This window comes from Xiphophorus couchianus, chromosome 14 (assembly GCF_001444195.1).
Source record: "Xiphophorus couchianus chromosome 14, X_couchianus-1.0, whole genome shotgun sequence".
In the NCBI taxonomy this organism is placed as follows: Eukaryota; Metazoa; Chordata; class Actinopteri; order Cyprinodontiformes; family Poeciliidae; genus Xiphophorus; species Xiphophorus couchianus.
The window spans coordinates 12,370,776-12,396,024 of NC_040241.1; the positions used below are offsets into that span (position 1 = coordinate 12,370,776).

At 40.4% G+C, this 25,249-nt stretch overlaps 4 protein-coding genes and 1 long non-coding RNA gene across 7 annotated transcripts; 2 read left to right on the top strand and 3 right to left on the bottom strand.

Annotated features, from left to right (window-relative positions):
• Positions 1-168: 168 nt before the first annotated feature.
• On the bottom strand, positions 169-3,754 carry LOC114157717 (Y-box-binding protein 2-B). Of its 2 annotated transcripts, XM_028038858.1 has the most exons (9): positions 3,230-3,731; positions 2,448-2,511; positions 2,340-2,373; positions 2,181-2,270; positions 1,859-2,101; positions 1,682-1,773; positions 1,404-1,602; positions 1,181-1,324; positions 169-1,114 (listed from the first exon to the last, which is right to left on the bottom strand). In XM_028038858.1, the coding sequence occupies exons 1-9, from the start codon at positions 3,306-3,308 to the stop codon at positions 1,076-1,078; spliced, it is 984 nt and encodes a 327-aa protein (XP_027894659.1). In that variant the 5' UTR covers positions 3,309-3,731; the 3' UTR covers positions 169-1,075. The 2 variants fall into 2 exon arrangements, with proteins under 2 accessions (XP_027894659.1, XP_027894660.1); XM_028038859.1 differs by lacking the exon at positions 169-1,114 and having other exon boundaries at positions 1,206-1,324; positions 1,400-1,602; positions 3,230-3,754.
• A 2,898-nt stretch (positions 3,755-6,652) lies between these two features.
• LOC114157311 (eukaryotic translation initiation factor 5A-1) lies at positions 6,653-13,835 on the top strand. 2 transcript variants are annotated; one of them, XM_028038198.1, is made up of 6 exons: positions 6,653-6,981; positions 8,995-9,164; positions 11,517-11,621; positions 12,294-12,425; positions 12,516-12,588; positions 13,229-13,835. In XM_028038198.1, the coding sequence occupies exons 2-5, from the start codon at positions 8,997-8,999 to the stop codon at positions 12,576-12,578; spliced, it is 468 nt and encodes a 155-aa protein (XP_027893999.1). In that variant the 5' UTR covers positions 6,653-6,981; positions 8,995-8,996; the 3' UTR covers positions 12,579-12,588; positions 13,229-13,835. The 2 variants fall into 2 exon arrangements, with proteins under 2 accessions (XP_027893999.1, XP_027893998.1); XM_028038197.1 differs by having other exon boundaries at positions 6,654-6,981; positions 8,992-9,164.
• Positions 13,836-19,208, bottom strand: gps2 (G protein pathway suppressor 2). Its single transcript, XM_028038196.1, has 11 exons — positions 19,027-19,208; positions 18,054-18,171; positions 17,627-17,736; positions 17,416-17,528; positions 17,262-17,341; positions 16,752-16,831; positions 16,403-16,574; positions 16,211-16,294; positions 16,003-16,079; positions 15,456-15,545; positions 13,836-15,360 (listed from the first exon to the last, which is right to left on the bottom strand). Exons 2-11 carry the CDS (start codon positions 18,145-18,147, stop codon positions 15,268-15,270), a joined length of 993 nt encoding a protein of 330 aa, XP_027893997.1. The 5' UTR covers positions 18,148-18,171; positions 19,027-19,208; the 3' UTR covers positions 13,836-15,267.
• An 810-nt stretch (positions 19,209-20,018) lies between these two features.
• On the bottom strand, positions 20,019-23,684 carry gabarapa (GABA(A) receptor-associated protein a). The gene is made up of 4 exons (XM_028038199.1): positions 23,453-23,684; positions 21,290-21,368; positions 21,086-21,204; positions 20,019-20,992 (listed from the first exon to the last, which is right to left on the bottom strand). Exons 1-4 carry the CDS (start codon positions 23,540-23,542, stop codon positions 20,912-20,914), a joined length of 369 nt encoding a protein of 122 aa, XP_027894000.1. The 5' UTR covers positions 23,543-23,684; the 3' UTR covers positions 20,019-20,911.
• On the top strand, positions 21,352-23,404 carry LOC114157313 (uncharacterized). The gene is made up of 2 exons (XR_003598122.1): positions 21,352-21,447; positions 21,481-23,404. It is a non-coding gene; the product is annotated as an uncharacterized LOC114157313 (long non-coding RNA).
• Positions 23,685-25,249: the final 1,565 nt, after the last annotated feature.

Here is a 25,249-nt window from a genome sequence, read left to right on the forward strand (position 1 = left end):
TGCTATGTAGTGCTCATTTCTGAATATTTGTATTGAGATTATTTTTTTCCAGTGGACCTGTAATTTGATGCTGTGGTTATACAAGTGCTGTAAATAACTGCACAAAGGCCTCTTCATTTCCATACTATTATTCTATTCTAGTGAGACAAAACTAAACCAAAGTTGTGATATTGGCAAACATGTTTTATTAGTTGGCATTCCAGGTATTGACATTGCACATAATCCCCTCCAACAAAAAGGAAACCTAAAACTCGAGAAATAAAGTTATTTTCTCCCCCCCATCAATCCATCCAAAGCCGGAGATGAAAGGAGCGCAACGCTTAAACCGATTCAGGTGGTACCAGAACTAAACTGACTTCCAATGCAAACCAGCAGCTGCACACCTGCTTGGGCTTCCCCTCAAATCAAATTAAAAAGCCAAATAAAAAAACAAGGCTGGTTCCTCTGAATACCTGATCTACCCTTATCTGGTCAGTTAAAGAAAATGTTCTTCTAAGAGGGGTTGGAATGACTGAGCCAACAAGCAGATTGTCCTTTCCCATTTTCCCCTCCGCTTTAAAGCTTTTTAATTTTTTAATCACACACTCATCGGTATCACCCTTTCTAACCTGCCGACTCCTCGCCAACCAGTCGCTATAGCTGTGTGAGAGAGAAGAGGGGAGAGCAGTGCATGTTGTGAAACAGGTCCAGCTCTCGAACCCCAGGACCTACAAGAAAAACGCAAAGGAGGCACAGGGATTTCAAACGGTGAAGAACCAAACGTCATATGCCTCTAATCCTGAACGAGGATTAGGCTGGTCTTTAGTCCTGGTTTGAGGAAAAAAAAAAAAAATGTTTTGTGTTTCAACTAAAGTTTAAACTTAAAAAATGTCCTTAAAGACTCCATAAAAATTGTTTTTATCCCTTTAATGCCAGCATTCCACTTTAAACCAGTCCACGTCCGTCGAGAGACCACCCGTTTGTCCCATGATGCACGAGCGGCGCGATCTCGAACTGTCCGAAGCCAGGGTCACTCAACTTTCTTTGGCATCAGGTCCCATCTTCGCCCTGGGGGCTGAGACAAGCCTGGCTGCAATCACTCTGTTGGGGCTTCAACTTCTGGGGCGACCTCCGCCTGAGGGCAAATTACAATGCATCACAGAAAACATACAAGAACACTTTGTTACGCTCCACTCTTTACCTCAGGAGATTTTGGTGTTTTAGGAGAAGTTTTAGGAGAAGTTTTCGGAGACGACTTTGACGATTTGGGTGTAGATTTCTCCCCTGTTGGTTTTGTGCTCTGAGGAGGGGTCCCAGGCTCTGAGCCAGACTTCTCTGTGTCATTCTTCATGCAAGACAAAAACCAAGTACATTTAATAGAATCACTTATTCAGAGGATTTTTGTTTAAAAAAAACCAACTTGCTTTTGATGTTGAGGATTCAGAGTTCCTCTGCCTGCGCCGTCTGGGCGGCCGGCGTGTTTTCTGGCCTTGGTCTTCTGTCGACGTCTCGCCGTTGGTCTGGACACCCTCAGGAGACTCCACCTGTTTTACCTCCGCCTGCTGTTCCTTGCCTTCTTCTGAAGCCGGAGACTGTTCCGCAGGTGGGCGAGGGTGGAGGGGTCTAGATCGATGGGGAAAGAGAGTTTAAAAAACAAAACTGGTATGGACGTTGGCACATTTAAGTACGACTTTAGGGTTACCTGCGGTAGGGACGGAAGAATCTGCGCCTTTGTGGCATCTGCTGTGTCTGGTCACCTTCAGCAGCTCCATCTTTTTCCTCTCCAACTTCCCCCTGTTATTCCAGCAAAATGTAATTAACACCAAAGTAAAACAAAACAAAACCCCCTCTCCTAAACATTCAGTCTGCTTTACCATACATTTTGGGCACTAAGTCGAGGTCTGCGTGGCCTACGTCTCCGGGGTGGAGGCCTCGTTGCCCCCGGCTCCTCCGTTTGCTCCCCTTCTGGTGCAGGAGCTTGGTTATCGGCTGGTGTACTCTGATCTGCAGGACGAGGGTTGCGGGGGAAGAACCGCCGACGGAAACGCCGTTTGTTGGGAGCATAGCGGCTGCCCTTAACCGGAATGCCACCCGGACCCGTAACGTTGGCCGCTTCCGAGCCCTGTTGGGACAATGCACCAGTTCTTGAAGAGGCTAGAGCTTTCGATGCTAGAAGAACTCAAGCATTCCTTCGTTCTCACTTTAGTTGCTTCAATTACGTCAAACTCTACGACTTCCCCATCTCCAACACTTCGGAGAAACTTTCTAGGATTGTTCTTCTTGATGGCAGTCTGGAGGAAGAAATCAGTCAAAGGAATGGTTCAATCAAAGCAGGACGAAGAACCAAAACTTAATCCTACCTGATGAACAAAGACGTCTTCTTTAGTGTCATTCCTGCAAGAAATTATAGTTTAGCAGTTGCACCAGATGTAGGGACACTTATAGTGATGCATAGTACGAAGTGGTACCTGTTAATGAAGCCATAGCCGTTACGGACGTTGAACCATTTCACTGTGCCTTGAACTGCCATGGCTGTAACAGAAGATTCAACAAATCGTTCGTTTCCCCCCCTTTTTTTTTTTTTTTTACATAAGACATGGGAATACAGGCCATTTTACAGAAAACATGCCGTTATCTTGCCCTCATCATCAATCATTAACAGTCAGACTTTGAAACTAGGTCTGATCTGGGTCACGAGGGAGGGACAATACAACCTGTTTAACACCTTAGGGAGGCTAAAGGCAAGAGTCATGATTCATCAAACAATGATATCAGTTTTTGTCAGGACGCCGTTTCTGCTGGAGTCCACCTAAGATACCGTTTAATTGGTTCATGTGTTGCTTGGGGAAATGATTTGCAGCTGTGAGGACCTCACCATATCTGGGTCATGCGCTCACAGTGTCAGGAGGGCAATATAAACCATCTGATTTGAGACAAAAATGAGGCGCACTCAATGCGATAAATAGATGTAGTATCAAATTGAATTATTTCTACAATATGGAGATTGGATGTATATAAGCACAACACGTGTCACCCTGTAAATGAAGCCATATTGATTTACTGTTTACAGAGCTCACCTTGTAACTGGGATTGCCCAACCATCCTCACAACTTTCACGCGTCAAAGGATTGCAACATAGCTCAAGACGCACAAAGCGCACAAGTATTAAGAATGGGACTTAATGCAGGCAATGCGCCCTAAAACAACTAACCACACTGGTTTGCGGCTCTTCCACCCTCTCTGTACCCACCTATAACCTTCCTCTCCGGCTGAGGCTGGTCTTCCACCGGGGCTGGCGGTGGAGAGCTCGGCGCCTCGGAGTCGCTCATCCTGCTGCTCTAGTTGGGGACTGTCGCTCCTGCTGGTTCCCCTGCTCTTCTTGAAACTTTTCTGCCCGCCTCGGTTTAAGGTTTTATCTCGACGTCAGCTCGCCCTATCGGACGCAAGCCGCGCCCTCATTGGCTTCACGGGGGCACGAGCTGGAAACCGATTGGCTGCGAGAAGTCGGCAAATTGGACGGGAAACAGTGGCAGGTGGGGAACAGGTAAGAGCGAGAGGAGATGATTTCTGCCACCGGAAGTGGGAGGAAGTTTGATCTAAATCGAGTTTATGACACGTTTTTATGCACACTTTAAATGGCAAGTGCTGTTAAATTTCAATCCAATGTTCAAGACAGCCTGTAACGAGCCACCGGATTATAATCTCCTGTTTTAAATTGTTTTACACCTGGATTTAGTTTAACTGCTTGAATGAATAGATTCAGCCGGATAACATAAAAAATATTCCTTAAAAAAACACATTTAAAAATATGTTAAAGCTGTCATGAGATTTTTCAGAAATTATCCTGATGCCTTTGATGTGAATCGAAATTATCTAAATGAAACCAAATCTAACTGAATTAAACTTTGTTGACCTAAACTGACAGGGAATGACAAAATGTAACTGAAAATGAACTAAACTAAAATAAACTGAACTTGAAACGGAATTACTCGAGCTGAAAAAGAACTGGAAATGAACTACGTGGAAATGAAATTCAGATTGGATTGAGATTAAATTGATTAAATCTTGATTAGCTAAACTGATGGAGGTGGTCCAGAAACATCTGAACTAAACAGAACTGATTAACTTGAAGTTAACTGGAATTGAACTGTGTTAATCATACCAGAGTTGAATTGAACCTAATTGAAGTGGAGTTGGATTAAGCTGAAATGATCTGAACTGAATATAACAGAACTAAATCAAATGGAGTGAAACTGAACTCAGTGTAAATGAACTGAACTGATTTAAGATGGATTGATTAGGACTTCCCTGCTCATAGAGTTTCCTGGTTATGTTTTTGGTGCTACAAACATCAAAATCCGCTCTCTGTAGGCTATTTTTGAGATTTACATAGAACTAAAGTTTTAATTATCCATTCAGTTGTTTATTTGTGGCACAGGGTGTTGGTGTTCAGCATCCTTGCGTCACTTTCTGTATGAGGAATGCATGATTTCCATATGTATGCTTTGTTTTTAAACTGTGTTCTCCAGCGTCTTCCTAAACCTCATAGGAAGAAGCACTTAGCAAGCATAAGTGCTTGCTAACATAGCCAGGCTGATATCACTCAGAAAAGTTGACTGTCAAAGTTTCAATTATATTTTATTGTTAGGTGCTTTCGGGGGAAAAAAATTTATAATTTTTTTTTTTAATCTCTGCGATAAAAGTTGGCTTTATAAAACAGCAGTAGCTTAATTCACATTTTGCCTTTAAGTGCAGCCTGCATAGGTCACTGCACTCCAATTTCAAACCACTAAATTTAACTCAGCCTCTCCAAGAAGAGCCAAGTTCAGCAGCACCATTTGCTGCACACTTGTGACCATGAGTCCAGAGCAAGAAAATAGTTACAAATATAGATTGAGATTCCTGGTGGGAGAAGAAATATACTGCTCAAAAAAATAAAGGGAACACTTAAACAACACAATATAACTCCAAGTAAATCAAACTTCTGTGAAATCAAACTGTCCACTTAGGAAGCAACACTGATTGACAATCAATTTCACCTGCTGTTGTGCAAATGGAACTTTGTACAGAACAAAGTATTCAATGAGAATATTTCTTTCATTCAGATCTAGGATGTGTTATTTGAGTGTTCCCTTTATTTTTTTGAGCAGTGTACAATAAAATAAAGCTGGGAAGCCTGTGGGGATGATGCAGGGTAATGTATAAAAAAACATGTTGAGCTTGTAAAATCTCCAACTACATCCCGCATCAATAATGTATAATCTTAATAAGGTGCGCAACAGAATGACACCTTTTAGCTGAGAAATTGTTGAAGCAGAGCAGAAATAACGGGCGCCATTTGTAATTTAGATTCATAGAGTAAACAATACGTATCAAATACTTTGCTGAATTTGTAAACGCACAGAGTGTAGCGTCTATCACACGGTAAGAGTCCAGGAGGGGAAAACATGAATGGTCCATGTGCGATACACATCAAACTGTTGAGGTTTCTTTAACGGGCATCTGCGAGACAGAGACACCAAGCTACTGCCACTTAGCCAGAAGCTAACCGGAAAAGAGGCAGCTCTTCAAAATAAAAGTCTTTTAGCGGGCAGGGAGGAGAAGGGGGAATTAAGCACAGAGATACAGCGACGATTAACCTTTGTATCAAAAGTAGGAACACACATTTAATGTGTATAGCAATTCTTCATGACAATACTGTTATGATTATTAAAAAGCTGGTTTTCTGATGTCAATGTGCATCTCTAAAGCTCAAATTTGACCTAAATTTGGTCCATATTTCCTAGTAAATTAACGTGTGGACAGTGTGGCCGTACAGCAGCAAGAAAAAAAACCAAAACATTTATCCAAAAGATAAATTAGTTTCTTTAAAGAGGTGAATGTATAAGTCAGACTTGACCAGATCTAAAGTTGTGGAGAAAGCGTATTGAAAAGTCTTGGTGGAAGTAATTAGGCATAAGGTGATTTGTACTGTGTCAAATGTTTTCTCTATAAATTAATTCTGGAATCTGCAACGTTTACAATCCAGACTCATTTTTGACCCAAGGCCAGCCGCATAAAGCTAGCTTTGATTTGAAAATGTTACATGGTCTTTTGATTAAAAAAAAGACAACTTATGATTTCTAATAAATTTCAACTCTAGGAAATTTGTTGTTGATTCTGTAGAGCCACCATTTTATTCCTGTGATTTGCAGAATTCTTGCAAAAAGCGGATGGGTATAACTTTCTTCTTTGAGAAACAGTCTGCGGAAAATGACACAACAAAGTTTCCAAGCAATTGACAGGAAAAATAGATCTGCAAATATCAAGGGTATTTTTTTTGTTGTTGTAAAAATTCAGTAAGTTTATTCCACAAAACGTAGTATTATAAAACCATTAGTTATCATTTTTAGTTATATTGAAAGCCACTGTAAGTCCAAAAAGTCACTGGAGTTATGTACGTTTTAATTCTTGAGGACCTTAGAGATTTTTGTATTCAATAAGGGACAACAAATGATTGTACTTGATATGTAGAGCTATGACGCAAACTAGAAGAAATATTCCACATATCTTATTTTAATCTCAATAAAGGCTATGTAGCCCAGTTAAAGAAAAGCAGTGTATTGTGAGTTTTGTGAGTGTTTTGTTGTGGTAGAGCCAACAGGAAGTGGTTGCTGTAGATGTTTCTATGCTTATAATGTCCAAGCGGTGCTGGGGAGCTGGATGACAGCGGCAGACAGAGGGAGAGAGAGGCTGAGCATCGCACAAACCACCGGGCTTTGGATCGGTTTCGGCCGGGCGGCTGCTTGGAGTGGTCTCCTTCCTCTGCTGGAGGCAAACAGCAGTCTGGATAACACTGAAGGGGAAGGAATGAGTCAGAGAAATAATAAAAACATCAGCTAAAGGCTAACTAAAAAAATTTTTAAAAAGGTGAGAGCGACATCGTCTTGGAGGAGCAGAGCCGGGAGCAGAGGCCGGGCCGGACAGTGACCACAGCGGAGGAGCAGAGCCATCATCTGCGGGGTAAGTTCCCCTCGTCCAATAAGAGGGGCGTGTTTGCGCCTGGGCAGGAGGTTTCCTCCGCACAATACAGGCTGCAGCGCTCTCAGTGCGTCTCTCCTTTATGTGATTTATTATTGGATTTAAAGATAAATAAATACAGCCAACATTTTTGGTCCATCCAGCGGGGAGCAGTTGGACCTGCGTGCGCAAGGCGCTGCCTGCCGGAGCCACTGTTACATTAGTGTTCAGCTGTTTGCTGGTTCCTGTCAGTGTTACTGGGAGGAGAGGGGGCAATAACATAGCTGCCACTTTAGCTCCTAAAGGCTGGCTGTGGCGACCAGGAGGGCCTCAGCCTGGGTGCAGGCAGGCGGCATGCCGGTCCGCTGAGGGCCGCAGTCAGATGAGCTCACAGAGAGAGAGAGAGATGAAACATATCGAGAGCAGAAATATTGAGAAATACACCAAGGCTGGTCCAGTACATTGTAAATGGTTTAACAGGATCACTATAATTACACAACTTAAAAATAAAAAACATAAATATGCAACACCCTACCAGTGTTTTACACCATTTACAGAGAGGACTCGAACAGCCAGTGAGGCCAAAGAAAAGAGAAACTAATGTCAAAAGAAGTATCCAGAAGTGATTCCGATTCTCATCCGCACGACGCTGTGATCCAGAACACTATCAACAGTCATTGTAAACACAGAGTCCAGATAACACATTGTACATTCAGCGGGGAGGGGGGGGGGGGGGGGGGGGGGGGGCATGAATGTATTACTTCTGTCTCAGGTTTTATTGTAAAAGTTTTAGCCTTGAAACAATTCAGTAGTTATTTCTGAAGGACTTAACCTGCATTACCTCCTCCACACCTTTATAACACGTGTTACTAAGCATTAAACAAGTGCCACCAAGTGTATTAAAGGCACATCAAAACTGAAGTATTTAAATAATTGTTGAACATTTATTGCGGTCCATTAGCGGTAAATTACATAGACAACAACTAACTGATGTAACTCGACTGATAAGGAAGTGAGTAAAATCACCCAGTTACTGTTTCAGTGTTTCAACTTGACATGCAAGCAATGGAAAACAAGAGAAAATGATTGTTTGAAGGGAACAGCAGCTCGCTGTTTTCAGTCTGGAATGAAAACAGTTTGTTGTGATGAAAATTCACCCTGGTGGGATGAGGTGATTGAAATCACGAGGCTCTTATTTATCACCTGGTTTAAAAGGCAGAGAACGGCTCAGTCGACTACGAGACCCCTGGAAAATTAACCGGAGGGTTTTAGAGGATTTTCATTAAACCGCCAAGTGTGTTTCTAACCGGAAATGAGACAATCGTCTTGTAAAATATAACAACACGACACAGAATGCTTACTGAGCCCATTTCCACAAGGCTCCTCTGTGTGTTTTGCGGAGGTATTGACAGGCACTCAGCAGGAAGCTCTCTGCAAGTCCTCATGCAGTAGGAACTGACACCATCGTGCTGCTTTAGCCTGGACTTGCAGACGCGTCGAAAATTGTGGCAACGGTTTGAACAACTGTTTCTTTAAACAGCCAAAATTGAGAGACATAAACCCAGAGAGTTTTTATGTGCTGACAAAAATCATGTTTAATTTAAAAGTGTGTTCAGGTGAAAGTACTGATCTTCGCTATGCTGTAATAAAACATGAATAATTCCCCTGTTTTGTATGAAAGTGACTAAATGAGCAGTTAAAAGGTGTGAAACAGATCCTTCAGTGTGACTGAACCTTCTACATGCTACTGCGAGATAACTTAGTAGAGATTTAAGTTTGCAGTGAATAAGGGCGGGTTTTTGTCCTTTCAGCTTTAATATTAAAGGTTTTAATTTTAAAACCAGCATTTTATTTTGCAGTAACTTAAAGATAATATGGCTGATAGCAAAAGAAAAGAGAGAGAGAGAGGGAAAAAAACAGTCTAAACAGTGACATTCATCAAAAACAGCTTGGTTTTGATCAGTGTGTGTGTCCTGTGTGTGTGTGTGTGTGTGTGTGTGTTTGCCTGTGAAGCAGCCATGGCAGATGCAGAGCTGGACTTCCAGACCGGTGATGCCGGGGCGTCTGCCACCTTCCCCATGCAGTGCTCCGCGCTCCGCAAAAACGGCTTCGTGGTGCTCAAAGGTCGACCCTGCAAGATCGTTGAGATGTCCACCTCCAAAACCGGCAAGCACGGCCACGCCAAGGTAACAAACAAACAAACAAACAAACAAACAAACACAAATGCAGGATCAGATAAATTGGCAACTGTATACAGGTGGGGGTTTAGTCTAGATGTAAAGGCACTCAGTGTTTCGGCTGTTTTGCAGTTTTCTGATAAATCGTTTTAACATGTTTTTCATGCATTCGTATTGTACAGTACAATTGAAAGAATGGACAAATCTGCCAGATGAAGAAGAAATAGCTACACAAATATGCAGACACTTAAACTTGTACATAAATGAATCAGCTTTCGATTTAATTTCTGCATTTTGTCTTCAGTTAGAATGAATCTGATTAACTGTAGATACTTTAGATATTCGTTCATTTCGCTTGGCCAAAGCAGAACGACTTCAAAGGATCAAAAGGAACTTATTGCACCAAAGTACGAGCCAGGAAAAAGAGTAGAAAAAAAGCCCACTGCAGGACACAAATCAACTGGGGCACGCTCACAACGCTCTCTGATCATTTGTATAAAACTTGTGTACATGAGTGAACATGACAGAAACATGTCTGAGAGGTTGACAAGAAGCTAAAAGCAACACTGAAGGAGCTGCAGGATTTTTGTTACGAGTTTTGCAGGTGACATCAATCTGCTCTATTCTCCATATGTGTGGAATAAGGAGTTCAAAGATAAAGAATCTCTTCTCCTATAGTTCAGTTAGAATCTCCTGAAAGCTCGTGGGAGAACCTATTATAGACGTAAAACAAACCTGGACAGGATATTAATGAGATATTTCTCAACAAAGGTGGAAAAAGTGTCGATGCGTTGTATATCCTGATCTGATCACAACAGCATTTCGTTTTATCAATACGAAATGTTTCAGATCCACTTTGGAGCAAACGGTTACGCATCGTGGACATGTCAGGTCGTGATCTGTCTCCAAATCCTCTCTCATTAATATTGATGAACATTCAGTCCCTATAAAACCTGAGTGTTTCAGGTCAGAGGTGTTTTAAAGGGGCGGCGTTATGTATTGTCCAGGCACAGCCTTTTTATAGCACAATCAACTAACTGCGCTATATCCAGTTATAAAAAATTCTGCATGTATCAAACATGACTTAAAAGAGGGGGATCTTCTTCATATGCTTTGGAATTGTGTACACTTGCAAACCTACTGGGATAATGTAATTCTGGTAACATCAGCAGTTTGTGGACTTTCTTTAGATCCTGACCCCAGGATTTGGATACTTGGAGATATTATGTCCTTGGAATTAAATTCTTGCAAGAAACACTTTGTTTTATTAGCATCATCTGCAGCAAAAAAATGTATACTTAAAAATTGGAAATCTATGGAGCCTCCAAACCAGAAACATTGGATCAATGAACTGTTGTCATACTGCACTCCTGAAAAAATTCTCCATTCAATACGTGGGACATTGGCTAAGTTTGACCGGATATGGACTCCCTTCCTGGACATTTTAACCAGAATAGACCTGAGAGACTGATCTGTGTTGATCTTTGCTGCCTTGTTTCAATTCTTTTAATATTTTTGTTGTATCCCTTTCTCTTTACTCTGCCCTATCAAAAGTGTGGGTAGTGCTAAATGTAATACTACTACATGTGTTGTTACATGGATAGAGCGGGTGGGGTGGGTGGGTTTTATTTCTGAATTATTATTTTTTTTGGGGGGGGGTGGGTTCCACAGGGGAAAAAAAAAAAAAAGAATAATATTGTACTTTGGATGTAGATTTTGTATGGACATACATTATGAATAAATATATATATACAAAAAAAAAACATGACTTAAAAGAAACGTAACTTTGCAATTTGACACCTTAAAATTGGGCCTCTGCCTCTTTAAGAAGCTCCTACTCTCTCTGACACGCCGCCATTAGCAAGACATCACAGCCACGCTTCTCATTATGCTATTAATCAGGTTATTAATCAGGTCTTTAGCTCGGCAGACTCACAGTTCCACCAGGCGTTTGCTAATTGCTGCTGCCACTAGTCTGAAGGAGCCGAGTGAGGCAGTCGCAGCAGAGCAGATCAGAGAGGAGCTTTGTGGAAACAGGCGGCGCTTTGTGAGAGCAAGTGTTTAGACACCCCCAAATGGTTGCCATGGGAGATTCAAGGATATCTCAAACATTCGCGAACGAATCAAAGCAACACTCCCAGCACGTTTTTTATGAGGGAAATGCTGTTGTTTATCATTCCAACATTTTTTTGAGCTTTAACATGATATGAGGCAAAAAAAAAAAAAAAAAGTCGATTTTGACATAATTTTACATAAATCCTGATTAAATCGTAGAAGTCAGCTCCCCCTCTCAGTGTAAACACTTGAGTGTTTTGCAGATATCTGTATAGATATTTCCGTGCGTCTCCTGTACCTGTGCAGGTTCACCTGGTTGGCATCGACATTTTCTCCGGTAAGAAGTACGAAGACATTTGTCCTTCCACCCACAACATGGACGTCCCCAACATCAAAAGAATGGATTACCAGGTGAGTCCATCCCTGGCGGCCTCTGAGAACTTCTCTTTCTTTTAGGACTTAAACATTATAACAGCACAAATGAGAATTTCTTTGCTGCACAAGCCAACACAAAGGCGACACAGTTGATTGACGGCATATTTTGCTGGATTTTGTAAATGTGGACTGGCTGGTCGAACTTTTGAGAGAAATTTCTAAATACCTATAAAATAAAGAAAATGAATGTTTAATACCAACGTTTTGACCTAAAGAAGGGAGGTAATATCAATATCAGGTAATATCAAAAGTAAATAATTATATGCCCCATTTTTATGCTGTTGTATCTTTGTACTCTAGTAGATGCAGTGGAAATTTCTAGAACTAAACATTGGAACATAAAGGTTAGTGGCTGCAGGACAGACTGGGCTAAAACACGATGCTGGATGGGGAATCCACACAGCTTGCCAAACTGTAAGCAGCAGGTGTTGAGTTTCCTGCTAAAGTGAAACCACGCAGTCCCAGCGCTGGAGATGTATGTGACTCAGGTCATGTACGCATTTTTAGATACGTTGTCACCTTTTGACCCTTTTACATGTGCTAGTGGAGGCGTTTCCTCGTGGCAGGACTGACCCAGCGGTGTGTGTTAACGTGATGCATTGCAGAGCAAAAAAAAAAAGATTACAAGTTCATGTTTCTCTTTCACAGCTGATTGGGATCCAGGACGGCTACCTCTCCCTGCTCCAGGACAGCGGGGAGGTGAGAGAGGACCTGAAGCTTCCCGAGGGAGACCTGGGAAAGGAAATCGAGAGCAGGCACGAAGCCGGAGAGGAGATCCTGGTCGGTAGCATCACCTCGGCGCACGCTCGTTTCCTGCTGCAGCTTTTCCTCCAAAGAAACGTTCCCAGTCCCCTTCTCTCTCTTTTCCAGATCACTGTTCTAAATGCAATGGACGAGGAAGCTGCAGTCGGTATAAAAGCCTTGGGTAAATAAGCCACAGCAGGTAAACACAGAGCTTGCAGCCGCTCTCTCTGCCTGCAACTGACCCTGAGAAAGTTTGAACTGTAAAATGTTTTATGTGCTTATCACCAGACGCCAGCATGTTGTAGTTCAGGTAAAAATGTTGATCTAAAACCTGCTGCTTTAAACTGCTGATGTTTGCATTTATGCATATTTAATAAGAGGGGGGTAGAGTACCCAAAAATTGTAGTCAAAGAGTAGCACTACTTCAACATGTTTTTACTTAAGTAAAAGTAAAAAGTAGCCAACCAAGAAATGATTCAAGTTAAGAGTAAAAAAGTGTTTGGTTAAAAAGGTTAACGGTTAAGTTACGTGGACATTCTTTTGCTTTTGAAAATAATTCATGTACATAATTACAAAATAACAAAATCAGGCAAAAAAACATTTTTCCAAATCAGTTTCTTTTGATATGAAACATATTGAACTGCAGGCAGGCGTGTGTGTGTGTGGGTGTGTGTGTGTGGTTAAAACAAGCTTCTTCTTCATCCAGTGAAGTTACTCACACTGGGCAGAGGATCCAGAAAGTAAAAGTAGTAGAAATTACTTGGAGTAAGAAAAGCATTTAGCAACAAAGCTACTCATAGTAACTGATCAAAACATTCCTCTGCTTAAATCCGTTTCAGATACAAACGAGACGCACTGGACCTGGAGGAAAAGGAGAGGCTAATGCATCGTCCACGCTAGTCTCCCTCCCTTCTCCGTCTTTCTTTTCTCCATTCTTGCTTTCCGCCTCTTTGGGTTCAACTAGACGACTTGAATAAATATCTGGAAGCAACTAAAAAAAAAAACATTATTGATGTACGTGCACACAGAAACCAGACGGGAGTCCCAGAGTGGTTTTGAGTGGATCCACAAATGTGGTGTAGCAACGCCACCTTCAGGGACGAGCTGTAATCACGCTTCTGTTTGACAAACTTCTGCTGAATCAAGGGCTTCATCTCCAGATCTACAGCGAGAGGAAACGATTTCAGAGAGATGACGAGCGTATTCTGCCGGTGTTCAAAGTTATTTATTGAGGAGATGTTGTGCAGAAACCTTCACGGCTCTCCGTAGGAACGATTCAAATGTTATTTATTGTGCTCCCAGGTTCTGATCCAGGATCTGTGGACGATCTTTGGCAAGTTTGGTTCCGTCTCGTGTTCGTACAGCCGAACCGTGCAGAATCTCCGCAAGACCAACACACACACAAAAAAAAACAAAGCTAAACGTAATAAAGATGATGCAAACTGATGGGTGTGACTTATTGTTTATTTAGCAAGTTTTAAATGAATGCTTTAAGCTAGTTAATGCTGCAGAGGATGACAAAACAAACAGCGACGCTCCAAAGTACGAACACAAAGTTTACGAGCCTGAGTGGGGATCACCAGAGTGAATCTATCCACATGTGAGTTAAGAAAACAGGTCGGCGTAATAGAAAATAACAGTTTGATGCACGTTTAAGACCATGAAATGGTTTCAGAGCAGTTTCAAAATAAGCTTCCTTTCAACTGAGCCACATCTGGAGGTCCGTTTCACAGCTGGAAAAAGCAAAATCATTTCTAAGAGGATAATTGAGGATTTACTGTGAAACGAGGTTCTGCTCATTTCACATAGAAATGCAGGTGGGAGGCGGAGCACCACCAATGATCTTCCTGAAACATCTGAAGCGTTACTGGTTGGAGTAACTTATATAAATGAGTAAAAAAAAACAAAAAACATCTGCAACATGTCCACTTAAACATTATATTGGGATTTTTTCGCTTCCTTCATAATATTTACTCTGATTGAAAATGCTTTTCGTGGTTTGTGTTTCACAAAGGAAGATGGTCGGTGGCACGCCGCCTCCCACCTTCAGTTCTAATGTACTTACATTTACTTTTTTGTAATAATTCTATCCAAAATTGACAACGACTAAAAGTTTAACAGAAAACTCTTCACATAGTCCTCTGACATTTTTCAGATTGAAGATGTTGAAGGCAGTAAAAGTCAAAGCTGGTCTTACTGTCTAGCCGTTAGCTTTAGCACCTGAGTCCAAATAACCTGGATTTACACAAAAGATTGATAACTAAAGATGTCATAAGAATTGTATGTTGCAGGTAATATTCATTTCTTATAACCTTTTAGCAGAATTTCACCTTTAAACTTCCAGTTTCATCAGAACTAATTCACAAATTCCTTGTCTTTTTGTTGCCGTTTTATGGTGGTTTCTGTATGAAATTATCAAATTTTAAGTTGGAAAAATTTAAACATTTCACAAGGTTGGAGGTTCAACATATAAAGTTGTTAAAATCGGTAATTAGGCATTTAATAGAGTACATTTAAAAGTATGCCCATCCTTTGTAGACTTAAACATTAAGTTCTAACAAAATTTTTAGGTTTGAATCGAATGCTCTTGTGCGCCCCCTGCTGGCCACAAGGCTCTCAGCAGCAGAACATTTAATGAATATCTACAAATGTCACTCATTAAAAGTTAAATGGAAGAAAGGAAAAACAACGGAAACATGTGAAACCTAGCTTTTCTTGTTAGCTTAATAAAAGTCAAAATAATTACATTGTGAAAATTATAGTCATTATGGCACAAATCAATCTATATTTCTATTTTAAATCCAGAGTGATCCACCATGGGTTCCTCCTCAGAGTGGTGAAGCTGCAGTAAAAGACGAAAGATGAAGGCGGCCGTGTTTTACTTGTTGTGGTGGTAGAACCTCTGCCCACTCTGGCTGTGGGCGAGGAAGCTGTGACGGGGGGCTCCCTGTGGGGAGCTCTGAAACGGAGTCTGAAGACGCAAACACAAAATATCACAAAAAAAATGTTTAAATTTTAAAAATGAGAGGTGACCCAGGAGGGAAGTGGGTGGTGAGGAAGCCTCACCTTGGCTGTGGGGATTTGGACCATGGGTGTGGGCAGCAGACCTGAAGCAGAAGGATGCATGGCAGAGGGATGCATGGGCCTCAAAGCTCCCTGACGGAACAGGAAACGGAACAAAACTACAATCAGGTTTCCATAAAATGGAAGTTAAGGTCAACAGAAGTAACATTAACGTTGGAGTCAATGTTTCTGGGTTTAGTACTAACGATTAAAAAATTTTTACCCTGGAAGATCCAGCGTAAACAAAGGAGGGTGCCTGCAGGAAACAAGCCTGGTTCGTGGGACACGTTGTCATAGTAACCCGTAAGCTATGAGGGCAGACGCTGCAGGTCAAACTGAACTACGACTTAAACTGTAAGCAGACCGGGTTGCATTTTCCATCAGTAGTGAAATCCAAGCCGAATATTCATTTTTAGATTAAAAAATCAGAGTTGCAGCGACAGTCCAAACTGCTCATCAGGTAAGAACAAAAAAACCCAGTGGTCCGGTAAAAACATATATTCGGTGTGATTATTAGATTTGTTGCATAAACTGAACAGACTCGACTCACTGCATCTGTAAAGCCTGACTGCTGGTTGGCATGTTCCAGCTGCTTCTGCAGGGGTATCGAAGCTCCAGAGATGAATCCTGCAAGAGACGCACAGGTCGCAACTTTTAACACGTCAAATCAATTTCTTTAGTCAAAATAAAGTCACGTTGAGATTTTTCTGCTATTTATCTGGGCTGCAGCTGCTTGTTCTCAGGTCAGCAGAACTCACCAGGCTGGGAGGGGAAGTGGCTGTGAACAGGATAGCCTGTCTGCTGGTGAGGGAGGTACTGCATGGCTTGGAAAGTAGACGCTCCTGGAGATCAAAATGTTAGGAGAAGCCGCAGATCAGTGGAACAATGCAAACACACATTTAAAAATAATAATTTAAAAAACAAAAAGCGAAGTAAACCAAGTTCCTCACCTCTGATCTGAGAACTGCTGGCGAAGCTAACGGGCACAGAGGGTCCGGGGGCGTAGGTGGAGGGGTGCTGGGATGCGGCCACGCCGTAGGGCTCGTGGACCCCCTGGCTGCCGATGAACTGGCCGTGTTCTGCTGAGCTGGAGCTGAAACCGGTCGTCTGATAATGACGGGTCTGACACAAGAATGAGATGGAAGCTGAATAAAATAATCTGCTTCTAATGACACCAGAATTTTAGGACATATAGGTCAGCCAGTTTTTTTTTCTCTGTAGTTCTGGTGTTTTTATTGTTAAACACAAACTGGTAGGTGGATGATTTTATTTCAGCGTCCCATCCGGTTCTGTACTTACTGGGATGACGGAGGCTGGGAACAGCTGCTTGCTCCGCTCTCCCAGCAGGGCGCCGGGTCGACTGTGACTCACTGGACTTCCTGGACAGACCGAACATTAAAGCTGCTGTGTTAGAAGAAGCATTTCCCCCATTATGCATTTCTTCTGCTTTTACTTGTAGTCAGTTTTACAAGCCGTGCCTGTAGAATCAAGAAGCCACGAAAACAGAACCCGTCTGACAACGTGAAGCAGGGTGAAAGGTGTCAAAAAGCAACAAATCACGTCATCACCCAAAGAAATTCAAGACCAGACGAGAAACAATCACTGAAATCTAAGAGTCTGTAAATTACTGGAACAAAGGCATTTCTAAGATCCTTTTATACAAATAAATAAAACATGGAAGAGTGATTAATCTTCCCAGGAGTGCTCACTCTTCCGATATTACTCCAAGAATCGATAAGAATTCTTGGAATTCTTATCTAAAAATACTTTTCAGCTAAAAGTAATCCGGACGTCGGTTTGTCTTCTCACCTGGGATGCTGAGGAGGTGCTGTCCTGAGTGCATGGACAGACTGGGCTGGTAGCTGGCTGATGTCAAGGTTGTGATATCGCTGAAAAGGAAAGAGGAAAGCGGGTAAAACACACAACCTTAACCAGAGAATAATGCATCCCGACGGGTCGGTACCTCTGCTCCTTCCTGCGTCTCTTCTCCTCCTCGTGCAGAACTTTCTTAAGCTGTAGAAAAAGCTGATGTTTCTCTTCTTGGAGTCCCTGGAGTTTCTCCTCCATCTTCATGACCTGGTGTTAATGTAACCAAAAGATTTTTTTTTCACAGAATCTGTTCTAGCTTAACATGCAACTAAAAGACACATAGTGGAGGAACCACAGACACAGACCTGTTCTTTGGTTTCCTCCAAGGACATCCTCTCCTCGATTTCTTTTGTCCTCTTCCTCTCCTCCTCTTCTTTCAGCTTCTGCTCCATCATTTTGTCCACCTCCTCTTCCTCTAAAAAATTTTAAAACATGCAGAAATGCTGATGCATACTGAACCAGAAATGGTGGAGCTGCTATGGTCTTTTATAAAATAAGAAAGAAATGCTAAGCGACTGATGAGCTGTAGCGACCATGTTTGAGGGATCAAATTCAGGAAGTGGAAGATTATAACAATGCAAATTAAGAGTGAGAGAGAGAGTTCCAACTTCAATTGAATTTCAAATTCAGACAATTATTGGAAGAAAAAATACAGAGTTATGTGAATTTATTCTTGAAATTACAGTATTTAGAGTTCTTCTGGCTGTTGGAACAAGTTTAATTTGTATTTACCTTGTCTCTTGCGCTCCCTCTCCCTCATTATATGCTTATGGAGGGCTCTGGCCATCGCGTTGGACAGCTTGGGTCTCTCCAGCAGGGCAGGCATGGTGACAGGCAGTGGAGGGGCCAGCTAATATGTTTGAAAGGCACAAGAAACAACATGAGAAAACTTCAATGCATGTAAAGATGTGTTCTCGTGAGCGCAAGATATAAAAAAGGAATTAAAAATGTGCATTTCATATGGTTTAGTGCGGAGGATTCCTGGATTACCTGTATGGTATATAGACCTTAATGCCTTCAGGACTTCCTCATTTCTTAATTATATACATTTAACAAAGTGTTGGAAGAATGACTGAGAGGTTGCGGATCAAAGAGACATGACAGCATCACTACAACTGCAGATATGATGTAAATCTCTCTTTCTGAGTCTCTTCCTTTCTGCGTGTCCATAGCCTATTGTTGCTCACCCATTTTCATTAAGGCAGTTTTGGTGGAAAAAAAATAAGTTCAATTCGGTTCTGCCTTAGGGTCGGTATAAATTATACCAATTATCTGTATATACCTGCATACACATATAAGTTCATCAGAAACAATGCTTTGTTTCATATCTTTTTATTATTGCTAGACGAATACACACTTGTAGTCAAACCTTAAATGCATGTTTACGGACAAAGCTACGTCTAAACTACTGAAGAAAACCCAGTTAGCAAGCGGCAACGAGCTAAATGCTAAGCTAACATTGGCTGTAGCTGTTATCAATTACGTAAAATGAACAAAGGCAGTGTCATTTAAAATTCATATCAATGCGTCTTGATGCTATTTGCATCACATAAGTATAAGTAACTTTGATACATAAACTCTTTCTTTAAAAATGTGACGTTTTAGCCATTGCTAGCTAGCTGCCGAGCTACGTGGCCCATCTTGTTGTACCGGTCTTAATGTGTCTTCGGTCTCACAGTGTTAAAACAACTGAAGAAAAACTTACTTTTGTCGATTTGCAATGCGTATAATATGAACCTAAATTTCGGCTGTTTTCAGCGTTTTACTCCGGATAACGCACTAGGAGGAAAGAAATAAAACTCCTTATTTTTCTTCCATCTTTTTTACGGTTGGTAAACAGCAGATGCAGATGCATTGCCGCCACCTACTGGGCAGGAGAGTGAATGTCTCCGTGTGTAGAGGGGCAGGGCCCGGTTCCTTGGTGGCCCGCCTCCCTCGTAACCCATTTTTTTTCGCTTGTGGGCGTGATAGGAGGTCGCTCCATGAACATTTAACTTTTTAAATGTAATATATTTTTTTAAACGTAAAGGCAGTTTTTTTAAATCAAATTTCTATTCCAACCACAGCTATCATTTTCATTCTGCACTTGGGTCCAACTGAACCATTATAAATCATAACAGAAGAATTTGTCCACACAAAGAATGCTGCAAACAAATTATATTATTTAAGGAGATAATTTAGCTGCCTGAGTAAAATGTTATATTGGAAGGAACTGAGGACGACATCAGGATGTGCTGGCTGTTCCCTGACGGATCAAAGAAGCCACATTTTGCATTTTCATATTTACTTTGCTGTTCCAAGTCATTTATTCCAGTTTTTGTAAGCATTTTCTGTTTTTAAAATTCATTAAGCGATCAACATTTTCATGTCAGTGCTTGGGTGCAATTCCATCATCATTACAAACTGTCAAAGAATCTGAAGTTGAATTTATCCCAGGAAATGATTACAAGTGGTTAAAATACCTTTGTTGTTCAAATGAACTATGAGCATACAGTTTTTCATATAAGGAGCAGCTTTAAATATAGATGCTTATCTTTGTTTATGGTGGAATTACTATCATTCTGTTCCAATAGTATTTGTTCCCCCAAACTGATCATGAAACATCAAAAAGCAAAAGTGGGACTCATTACCTGAGCAGAACCAGTGACCGAAACATCTAAATCAGGGTTCAAAGAGTAACATTCAATAAAACACACCTAGACTTTCATTACATTTTTTATCAGGTATGGTAATGAATGGAGAGAAATAGCCAGTAATATAGCTGTATACAGAGATCAAATTGTGTTTTCATTTAAAAAAAAAAAAGAAAAGAAAAACTTAAAAAAAGAAGACGATTGCACCCAGCTTTACAAGACCTTTAGAAAATAAGCCAACTAAACTGAACAACATTAACAATCATTATAGCGGTCAACAGAATATTCATACCACTGGAAGCAGATGATGGCTGTGTAGTCTGAATTCTATCATCCTCCTAACATCAGATGCAGGCAGGACGCTGTGCGCTCTTACATACTTTAATGGACGGGGAACGAAAAGACTCGCCACGTCAGACTCTTGTGCTAGGAAAACAACTGCTGCAAAACAGTTATCCTTTCACTCCATCAGGATTTCATTTCTAACCTTTGCTCAAAACACATTTTTATACCAAGCAGGTCGACACAACTGGGCAGCTAATAGTTACTTTTCATTATATGTAGAAGCTGATTTAAAATCAAGAGTTACTGCCTTTTTCTCCCCCCTCTCAACCTTGGAGCCACTGTCATTAGTTGGAGCAACAGCCTAATTCTAAGATGATTAGATCCACTTTTTTTCCCCCTTCCATTAAACTATGATCAGTTATGACACTAGGAAAATAACTGGCCAAGTGACCACATCATAAGAATAGTTATTGAAGAGTGGAGGAAATACAATTCAGACTCCAGAATAATAAAGACGAATTCACCGAGAGCGCAGTGACGTATAGTAGAGACGAAAGTGCAGTTGACATGTTTACTCTGGGATGTCTAGGCTGCAGAGCTGGATTTAATATTTAATATTTAAATGAATGAACGATGGAGGTCTCAGAAAGATGGGAAAGTGGCAGGAGGAGATCAGATTTCCCTTTGGCTGCTCCCGTACACGCTCTCATCACTGTAGGCAATGTAGAGGAAAAAGTCCTCTTCGTGATGCTCCTGAAGAAAAAACAAAACAAAAAACATTTAAGAGTTTATTTAATTTAAACGGGACAATACAACGAGTCACAAAACCGAGTTAAGAGTTCTTGCCTGGTACAACAGGCCCATGGTGGCTGAGGTGGGTGGAATGACATTGTTTACAAAGAAGAAGAGAGCATCCTCAGCTCGCAAGTGGATTCTTTTCCGGATTAAGAAGTAAAACTGGCCCACTGTTGACAAAAAAAAGAGAAAAAAAAAGTTGTTGTAAACACAAACTTAATGTACATAGGTTAGCCCACTAAGTGCAGTGGTTACCTGTCAAGTCAGAGGGGACAAGGTACTTCTTCTTATCCAGATCTCCTATTCTGGCTTTAGGAGCCTTTTCCACAATGACCTAGAGAAGCAAAGGAGAGATAAAAACAATGTTCAATATGTTCTCAATCAATGAATCCATCACTTCACCACTAAATGGAGTGTGTTCACCACATACTTTGACTTGGTGAAAGCAAGTCAAAGTACTTGTTATCCTTATTTTTATTTGTCAAGAAAAAAAAGGATCTGAGGAAGTACCGAATGAGCGACCGAGTGAAGTGATCTAAATAAAGCTTGTTGACAGTAGCTAAGGTAAGTCAGCCAGAGAGAGACGTGTTTACAGAGAAAGGCTTTGAATCTGGTGGTTGGTTTGGAAATAGAGCGCACACAATTTATTTTTTTTTTCTTCTTCTTCTTCTTCTCCTTTGCACCTAAAAATAGTGCTTAGAGCAACTCATCCTTAAGAGCTTTAATGATTCATCACTTGACCGTACAGAAGAGTGATTGGGAGACGCTTTAAATCAAAAATGTTTACTTTTCGTTGTGATGGTGATGTGGTCAGAGTGGCTGTTAAGATCAGGAAAATCAGACTGCGGCTGCCGCTTATGCTCCAATTGCCTGATTAGTGGTTCCCCTACTGGCTGTGATGTCCTTTTTAAAAATAGTTTTTTTATTTGCTAAAGTTAGATGCCATTTTGAGAATTTGCAATGGGAAGAATAAATATACACAGAATACAGTTTGTTAGCAAGGTAGCCAAGAGGAAGCAGCTAATTGTTCAAGCTTCGGTTCTACAATGCTGCCAGTGATTTACCTGAAAATAAGTACATGTAGTCGTAAATAAAAACAATATTACGTTAATGTTTTCAGCTAAACAAAAATCCACAGGTTAGATAAAGCTCATGCTAAGTTTGCCTGTGCAAGATTCTAAGATTTCAACTTACTTTAAAGATTATTTCAACATTTGTGTAACAAAAAAAACACGATTCAAAGCAGAATACTTTGTCGGCATTTTTTAATGCTGAAAATGTAATGCGCTCAAGTAACAAACGTGACCTTTGGGCTGAATAAAGAGACAACTACAAGTCTGATAGCTCTTCAAAACACCAAAAGAGACGGATTTTCAGGGATCATTTACTAAACATTTCATGACAATATCTGAAAAATAAAGTCTCTCATTTTTCTCATTTTACACCTAAAATGTCCTGTTTCATTCAGAAAATAATAATTATTTGCCTTTTAAAATGTGGTCTACCGCCCATCTTTTTTTTTGCTTATTAATATATCTAGTAGAAACTCATGTATCAATCAGACAAACGTGTAGTTTATTCAAATGTCTTCTTCTTAAATCTAAAAATAACAGGGTTTTTTTTAATATCCATCCAAATATCAACCTATTTTTATAACTCAATTCTACTGGAAATGTATCTGCAACTACACAGCATATATAAAGTGTTTGCTTTTATAGATTTGATCAAATGTTGTAAACAAAGGCGAGAACACGACATGAAATACTGTGGTAGCCTTTCCAAAAATGCAGTGTAATTGTTGCGCTCATCCATGATTGATCGGCTGCTTGATCAAGGATGCGACGGTAAAGTCAGTGAAACTAGACGGAAAGAGAAAAGGTGAAGCTCATCACACAACCATGGTCACATGAGGTTTTGATCCAGACCGTCCTGTTCGATGGGGATGAGGTAAACAGCACAGCCTATACAAGCTAATGAATATCCGGCGAAAAACAAACAGTCTTTTCTTTAGGAGTAACTATTTTTAATCCGCCCATATCTGGTTAATTTCAACGTTTGCCCTTAAAAATAAACATAGCTATCTTTTTTTATTTATAAGAAAACAGTCACTGTGACACGTTACCTAAAATTCTAAATTAATATACGTCAGGATGAAATACAGGAAGCTAGCTTGACTACCCGGCCTGTTAACTGCGATAACCTCTGTCGTCTTTAGCTAACGACCATGTTTACTAACGTGGCAGCTGAAAATGGACACAACCACGTCAGCAAATACGTTTGAATTACTTTATATGTCCATTGAGTGCTTTTATTTCGAGTTTTTCGAACAGTCAGAACATAAAATGTGTGTATCTAAAAAAAAAAAAAAAACCTCCGCGTCTTCCGTCAGCGAACGGAGCTAGCATGTTAGCCACTTACTGGGACCCTGTCCGGGTACTTCTTCCTTATTTTCTCGCCCTCGGACCGCCTCTTCTCGAATGGATGCTCCTCTTTGTACTGAAACTTCATCGTTTGAAGAGTTGACAGACAACAAGTCGGTCACTCCTGGTTTAAAATTGACTAGGTTTTCCCGTTCAGACAACGACTCTACCCGCTGACACAAACACACTCAATGCTAACTAGCTTTAGCTCACCACAGCTGTTTCTTTTGCCACTGGCGGAGGGATACAATAACAACATGACGTAGACAAAGAGTCTAGTTCGTAGGGTGTAACTCAACACGTTTCCTCGCAGATACAATCAGTAGTTAGTTAAGTTAAACAGTGTATTTTGATGCTGGACGTAATTTTGTGGGATCAGATGTTCGCGGGATAGTTTTCCAAGGAACTATTTTATTTTTGTGAACAGCCGCGCATGTGGACGCTGGGCAGGGCCGTGAGGAGGTATCTGTCCTTGTCATATGACCGAGGCCCAGCAGCAGCAGCAGAGATGAAATTTCAAAAATATCCAGTCTTACTTTTGGTTTTACTTATGAAATGCGTTGTGACTTGTTAGATGAAAGCAATATTATTTAAATGATTGTGCCCTCATTCAATTGTTCTTAAACAAACACACTAAAAAAAAAATAACATTTGCGGATTAAGGTCGTAGTACAACAAAAAAATTATTTAAAGCACTGAGACAGATTGGTAATTTTTAGGCTTGCTAGCTTGTTTGACTGTGCACGTTAACAAAAGAATAAAATAAAATTGTGTGGCGAGCATTAATTTAAAACAACCCTCCCCTTGTCCCATCATTATGCATTTAGAATAGTAGACTGTTACTGGGATTACAGAATTACATTTTGAATTTCTCACAAACTAGAAATTCATAACGATAGTATTTTAGCTATAACCAGGTTACCACTATTAAAGACCAACCTCCTAAAATATATCCAAAGCAAATGCCAGCCTATTGCGCAAGGTAGTGACTCCATGACTCCCCCTGGTCATGTGACTTCCGCGTTACAGGCATTATTACCTCATTATTGACAATGAGGTAGACTACAGAGACCTAAAAGGTTCGCTATGTGTTTGACAGTAAGTTCTGAAAGTGAGACAACTGATCTACATGTACAATTTTTAATTAACCAACTCTGTTGCACATTCTTCTGGACTGAAGTTTTTCTTTTTCATAACTACAGTGTATGTAGAAATTGTATCCTTATTGTACAGTATTTTTTTTTATTGATTATATCTATAGTCACTTTGCTGCTGTTGCACAGAAATTTCTCACTGTGGGATAATAAAGGATATTTTTCTTTTTTTATTCTATTCTATTCTTTCCAGCCAATGATTTGATTGTGATAGTTATACATTTGGACATTTTATATACATTTTATATATCGATGTCATTTTGTTCCTTAAAATAATGTGAAAGATTAATTTATAAATAATCAGGGATCATCTTTTTTAGGCACAGGCAAAAAAAAAAAAAAAGTGAATTAATTTTGATAAAGCATAAAGAGTGTAAAAAACTTTTATTGCAGTGGAATAATGACAAATTATGAAATCCAACATTTACTTTGAGAATATCCTTTTTTCTATGAAATATTTCATTAAGTCAAAAGTGTCAGAAACAGAGTGGTGCCACAATTATTTGTAGTCCAAAGAATCTTCTTTAAAATAAATTATTGATTCAATTTAACGTCCACAAGTTACTAGCAATCGTTGTCTAAATTATGTCCTAATGTTGTACCAAACTGTCCTAAATGAAAAACTTTACACATTTGCATCT